The following is a 7,171-nucleotide window of genomic DNA, read 5'->3' as shown; positions in this document are numbered from 1 at the left end:
ATTGTATGAGTATTTATTAAATATTATTAAATAATTTTTAAAATTATTAAATATTTATAAATTAGCTAATATTTATTTTTATAAAATTTAATTTAAAAATCTCATCATATAAATACAATTTTAAAATTAATTTACTATAATAAAAACAAATTATCATATAAAACTTAACAATTTAAAATTTGATAAATTTGAATTGATTTATCCAAATAAAATATTTTAAAATTAATAAAAATTAAAATAAAATAATTTAAATTAAAAAAATTTAAAATTTCTTAAATTTGTAAATTTTCTCTCCCAATCACAGCATTTACCTAGCAATGAATTTCTTATCCAAAGATGAGAGCTAAGGGACACCAGTGTCCAGTATGAGTTTGAAGAAAGATGTTTGGAGTTTGGATTTGGACAGAAGTCAGAGTCAATAATATTGTGGCATTAATAGCCGCGAGTCAAAATCAACGACTTATGCAGTTACCCCGATAGGTGTACATATCATGTTTTTCCACTATACACCATAGTCATTGGTCATTCTCACCACAAACTTATATCCCAATTCCTTTATGCTCTTTCCTGAGTATCATGGCCGAATATTTTGTCTTTGATATTGCTGAATCATTGCTGAGGAAGCTTGCTTCTTCTGTTTATGAAGAAGCTTCTCGTGCCTATCATGTGTATGAGGATGTGCAAGGGATCAAAGACACCTTGTCAATTGTGAAAGGTGTGTTGTTGGATGCTGAGGAGAAGAGGGAGCAGAAGCATGGGTTGCGTGAATGGCTCAGGCAGATTCAAAACGTATGCTTAGATGCTGAAGATATATTGGATGGATTTGAGTACCAAAACTTGAGAAAGCAAGTTGTCAAAGCTTCAGGCAGCACTAGAATGAAGGTAGGCCACTTCTTTTCTTCCTCAAATTCCCTTCTTTTCCGTTTTAGGATGGCTCATCAAATCAAATATATTAGACATAGATTGGATAAGATAGCAGCTGATGGCAACAAGTTTGGTCTTCAGAGAATTGATGTTGACCACAGACTTGTGCAAAGGAGGGAAATGACTTATTCCTATGTTGACGCTTCAGGCGTTATAGGAAGGGAGAAGGATAGGGAGGAAATTATCAAGCTTTTGATGCAACCTCTCCCTCATGGTGATGGTGATGGAGATAGAAGTCTGTGTGTTATTCCCATCGTAGGCATTGGAGGCTTAGGGAAGACCACACTTGCAAAGTTGGTGTTCAATGATAAGAGGATGGACGATTTTTTCCAATTAAAGATGTGGGTGTGTATCTCAGATGATTTCGACATTAGGCAGTTAATTATTAAAATTATCAACTCAGCTTCTGCTTCAGCCCCAATTATTTTTCTTGCTCACCATGAAAACATTAACAGCTTAGATATTGAGCAGTTACAAAGTCGTCTTAGATACACACTTTCTTGTCAGAAGTATTTACTAGTGTTGGATGATATATGGAATGACGACCGAGCAAAATGGATAGAGTTGAAAGATTTCTTGAAGGTTGGTGCAGTGGGAAGCAAAATCTTGGTGACAACACGAAGTAGCTCAATTGCTTCGATGATGGGCACAGTTCCCTCGTATATTTTAGAAGGCCTTTCTATGGAGAATTGTTTATCTCTTTTTGTCAAATGGGCATTTAAGGAAGGCGAAGAAAACGAATATCCAAATCTGGTGGAAATCGGAAAAGAAATTGTGAAAAAGTGTCGAGGGGTTCCACTAGCGGTGCGAACTTTAGGGAGTTCCCTGTTCTTAAATTATGATTTAGAAAGGTGGAAATTCATAAGAGATCATGAGATATGGAACTTGCAACAAAAAAAAGATGACATTTTACCTGCTCTGAAGTTGAGCTATGATCAAATGCCATCCCATTTGAGACATTGTTTTGCTTATTTTTCCCTTTTTCCTAAAGATTTTGGTTTTGCTGGTCTTGAAATTTCTAGTCTTTGGGTGGCACTTGGATTACTAGGACCTCCAGTTGGAAATCAAAAGCTACGGAATATTGCAAGACAGTATATAGATGAGTTGCATTCTAGATCATTTCTTGAGGATTTTGAGGACTTTGGCCACATTTACTATTTCAAAGTACATGATTTAGTACATGATCTTGCGTCATATGTCGCTAAAGAGGAGCATCTACTGGTAAACTCCACTCAGAATATACCTAAGCAAGTAAGGCATTTGTCAGTTGGGGAAACTGATTCACTTAGCCATGCTTTATTCTTCAAGTCCAGAAGTGTGAGAACTATATTATTTCCCATCGTTGGAATGGGTGTTGACAATGAAGCTCTTTTGGTCACATGGATAACAAGATACAAATACTTACGGATTTTAGATTTAAGTGATTCCTCATTTGAGACACTACCTAATTCGATTGCTAAATTGAAGCATTTGCGAGCTCTCACACTCGAAAATAATTGCAAAATAAAAAGACTTCCTGATTCTATACGCAAACTCCAAAACTTGCAACTTTTGTCACTCAGAGGATGCGTGGAGCTTGAAACATTGCCTAAAGGATTAGGAATGTTAATCAGCCTTCAACACTTGCATATAACCACAAAACAATCTATTCTTTCAGAGGATGAATTTGCAAGCTTGTGCAGTCTCCAATCTTTGATTTTTGAATATTGTGACAATTTGAAGTTTTTGTTCAGATGGGCACAACTTACATCCCTTCAAGTTTTGCATGTTCAATCGTGTGGGAGCCTTGAGTCCTTACCTCTTCATATTCTCCCTAAACTGGAAGTTCTGCTTGTAATAAGGTGCGAGATGCTAAATCTGTCGTGGAACTATGAAAGCCAAATCCAAAGATTGAGGATGAAATTTCTGCATGTCGAGAATTGTCCAAGGCAAGAAAGATTGCCTCACTGGATTGAAGGAGCCACTGATACTTTGCAGACATTGTTAATTTTAAATTGTGATAGTCTTAAGTTGCTTCCTGAGTGGCTGACAAGAATGAGTCATCTTAAGATGCTCCACATTGTTAACTGTCCTCAACTGTTGTTTCTCCCAAGTGGCATGCATCGACTCACTGCCCTTGAAGATTTGAGCATAGATGGTTGTCCTGAACTGTGTCGAAAATGTGAGCCACAATCTGGTGAGTACTGGTCTTTCATCTCTCACATCAAACGTCTTTCCATTGGAGAAACAAGAGAAGGGGACCTCCTTTTTCGATTGCAGTTGCGGATGCGGTTGAAATTGCGGGATTAGTAAAACTGAAATGCTGCGCAGGCACGGCGACTAAAATTTAAATTATGATCTTGTATGAATTTTTCTTTTCCTCGTTGAACTGTTCAATCCACTAAAAATTGTGTATGGAGTACGTCGATGTCTTGTTTTGTATTTATTTGTATTTTTTTTAGAGATATACATTTTAGTCTAATTTTACTCATTGGCTCTATGTATAGTGAGCATATTTAAAACAAAATTTAAACATTAATATCATGCTATTTTAAAAATAAGGAATCAGATTTTAATTTACAATAATTAAAGTAAATTAAATATAAGTATTAGAAACCAAAAATAACATATTTTTAACAAAATTAATTTATTCTTTCTTTGATTTATACTTCTCTTTAAAAGATGATTCTTCATCATTTTCATTCTCCTGGTAAATATAAGTCTCTTTAAATGATATGTATTTTTGTACTCTTCATTTATATTTTCATCATTTATAGTTGGTTTTTCCTTTGTCAAATTTAAAAGCAAAATTCTTGTCTTTCCTATGAACTTTGAGCACTTTTGTGTTTGTATAGCTAATCACATAATTTTTTTATCTTCAAATAACAGTTTGTTGCCTTTCTAATAACTAAGCAACATTCAACAAATCTTGATTAATATTATGAACATATAAAACATCAAATTTGACTCTTCTAAAGTAAAATAAAGTACTTTAGAGGATAAAGTGCATTTACAACCGTTGATTATAAAATTAATGATTAAGATTTGGGATAAAATTAAATTCTTGCAAAAATAAAGTATAAAATTAATTATAATATCAATAGTTGATTTAGTGCAATTTCTTCACTTTAGAGGAGTTAGATTCTAATCAATATATATATATATATATATATATATATATATATATATATATGTATATATATATTAATATATGAATAATTTTTATTTGTAATTATTTATTTGCCTTTTATCATAATGTGTGCTCCATTCCCTTAAGATATATCAATTTTGTTGACCTCCATGGAAAACTCTTAGTCATAAGCCATATGATTTGTATAACAACTATTAATAAGCCAAGCTTTTGTGAATTTATTGGTTGTGAAACATGTCATTCAAAATAGTTGTTGACTTGTTCTTGTTGTTGTTGATCTTCTTTTTGTTGATTAGTAACAAAGTTTAATACCTTTTGTTGCACATGAGATTTGCATACTTTTTCATGTGCCTTAATAGGTCACATTTGTTACTTCTTGCATCAAGCTTTCACAAATATCTTTGTTATGGATGATTAGTCTTTTTACAGTAAGGACATTTCCATAAAAAAAAATTTAAGTGTTATTATTTTGGTTGTCCTTTAGAAATGGTTCCTTCTTGTTTTTGTCACTATTGATGTTCTTCTATTTAACTAAATATACACACTTCACAATGCCTTTTTATTTTAATGCATAGTAGTGATCTTATGTAACCTCATATATCATGATAGTTAAGAAAAATAACTTATATACTATGTTGTATAGTTGCTAAAATTTGAACTGAAAGATGAAATCAAAGTGTTGTAGCACGGTGGCATTTGCAGCTATGTTGAACAATGTCAATGCCATGGTGATTAATTTGTATCTTCTGAGATTTGTATTTGGGCATAACTATGTGCTTGCCTATGACACAGGGATAATTCTATATGGGCACAATACCTAGGAATGTCCTTTGCATTAGTATTTTTAGTCTGGATTATCTAAAATTGGTATAATTCTAATTTCTAATAGATTGTATCTCTATAACAGAAGGGAAACTTTCTTGTTTTATTTGTCGCGCATATGGTTGACTTGCTTTATTTGTTTATCAAGTTAGTTTTAAGGTGTTTTTTTGTGTCATGTTGGCATGATCGGCCCGGTTGATTTAAGTTTTAATTTTTACATTTAATCATTTCTGGATGAATTAAATTGGATACATTCTTTGTTTAACAACAACTTTAACTAAATTTTGGCTGATGAAATGGGGCTTGGAAAAGACAATGCAAACCTTCAATTTGTAGGGAGAGGGAATATAATTATGTTTGTGAATTCTACACATCATATTCATTTTCAATTTTTAAATCACTTGTGCCTTCTCTTTTTGATTCAGCATTGCAATTTTTAGATTGATAAGGCTATTATTTGTCTTTTTATCTACTGCTAAATATTAATGGCTGACTAGCTAGGGTTCTAATTTTATCCGCTTGATAACATGATAATATTTGTGGGACCATGTTCTGTGGGTTTTTAGTTAAGATACATGAAATTGAACTGAGATCTTTATCACGATTAAATTATATTTTTAATCTTTTATTTTATTTAATTTGATCTTTTATTATTAAAAGGTCCAATTTAATTCTTTAATTTTCTAAAATATGCGACATAAGTATTTTTGTCCAATTAAAGATTAATGATGTTAATTTCTTATACACAAAGAAAATGACACATATTATTAAGTGTACCAAAATTTATGGTCTCAAATACTTGTACTAACAATGCCCCAAAACTTCTTGAAGAGAGTGAAATTAAATCCTGCTGCATCTGAGCTTTTAACCCCATAGCAGCTCCACACCGCCATTTTAACTCTTCCTTTAAAATGGGAGCCACCAGAACCTTGTTTTGTGCCTCAATTAGCCGATTGAACTGTGAAAGGCAAATCCAAAGATTGAGGATGAACTGTCCTCAGCTGTTGTATCTTCCAAGTGACATGCATCCCTCGAAGATTTGTGCATAGATTGCTGTCCTGAATTGTGTCCAAAATGTCAGCCTCAATCTGGTGAGTACTGGTCCTTCATCGCTCACTCATCCAAATTTGTAATTCTTTTTCTACTTCTCAAATTTGTTTCTCTATCCTATACCGTTGCACGGGAACACAATACTCAATTCACGTTCCAAATCACTTCTTCACCCACTCATCCAAATGCAAAAATACACGCCCCCAAGAACCTGGTGTAATGGTGTGCAAATTAATTCGCATTTTCACACGAAATTGCAACATGCCGACATAAACCTCAGCCAATATATATAACTTATAACAAGGTAATTGATAATCATACTTTTACTTCTTTTTATTATAATAATATATAATTTAGGTAATTAATTATCACTTGTTCTACTATTGTTACCTATAAGGATTCTTGTGTCATTCACAGTCATTTATTTTATTTTATTTTTCTCTAATTATATACTAAATAATAAGTAATAAATAAATTTCATTATATTATTTAATCAAGTTTATGTATTTAATGTAAGATATTTATGACTAGGAAAATATTCATGTATTATATTTTAAAATTAAAATTTTTATAATAAAACATAAAGAATTGATCTAAATTTATCATTTTTTAAAATATAATTACAAAAAATGATCTTTACTAAATAGGAGTTCTCAAAATAATAATTATATTTTCACATAAAAAAGTAAATGTAAAAACAAATATTATTATTATTATTATTTAATTATATTAATCATTTTGCCTTTGTTAATTATTAGATGAAGAAGTCGACTACAACTGATGCATTCTTCAAAAGAAAAAATGTTGAAATTCAAACATCGAAGAAAAAACAATTAAATCTATTAGTGGAGAGTGATCAATTGAATTCTATATTTTAATAGATTATCAACGTATTTAAAATTTTAGAGCAAATAAATACAGATATTTTTTATTTAAAATTTAATTTATCTTCTTGGAATAAGTGAGTTTCTTTTATATATACTAAATAATCAAGGTACTTCATGTTTTTTAATAGTTACACATAAAGAAATATTAGAAATTATAGATAGTTATTCAGAAAAAATATAAAAAAGTTTTTACATTATTAATGAGTATAATTATTTATTAAAAGTAGAAATTTTTATTGATAATTATTTATTAAAAAGTAGAAACTTAAAAGTGATTAACAAAATATATCGATTTATAATATGTATAAATGTATAGATATATAAATAATTGGCCTCCAATTCATTCAACTCCGACTCA

At 30.9% G+C, this 7,171-nt stretch overlaps 1 protein-coding gene across 1 annotated transcript; it reads left to right on the top strand.

Annotated features, from left to right (window-relative positions):
- The first annotated feature begins 405 nt into the window (after positions 1 to 405).
- LOC109796349 (putative disease resistance protein RGA3) lies at positions 406 to 3,345 on the top strand. Its single transcript, XM_083077218.1, has 2 exons — positions 406 to 882; positions 1,006 to 3,345. The coding sequence occupies exons 1-2, from the start codon at positions 577 to 579 to the stop codon at positions 3,211 to 3,213; spliced, it is 2,514 nt and encodes an 837-aa protein (XP_082933344.1). The 5' UTR covers positions 406 to 576; the 3' UTR covers positions 3,214 to 3,345.
- The last annotated feature ends 3,826 nt before the right edge of the window (positions 3,346 to 7,171 follow it).

This window comes from Cajanus cajan, chromosome 6 (assembly GCF_000230855.2).
Source record: "Cajanus cajan strain Asha chromosome 6, NIPB_CcT2T_4, whole genome shotgun sequence".
NCBI lineage: Eukaryota > Viridiplantae > Streptophyta > Magnoliopsida > Fabales > Fabaceae > Cajanus > Cajanus cajan.
The sequence above is the reverse complement of the archived record's forward strand: the minus strand, read 5'-3'. Positions and strand labels throughout refer to the sequence as shown.

Excerpts from the sequence above, each read along its gene's own strand:
- LOC109796349 (XM_083077218.1), top strand. The coding sequence starts at position 577 with ATGGCCGAATATTTTGTCTTTGATATTGCTGAATCATTGCTGAGGAAG. Across the intron at positions 883-1,005 it reads CAGGCAGCACTAGAATGAAG|AGAATTGATGTTGACCACAG; the intron begins GTAGGCCACTTC and ends TTTGGTCTTCAG.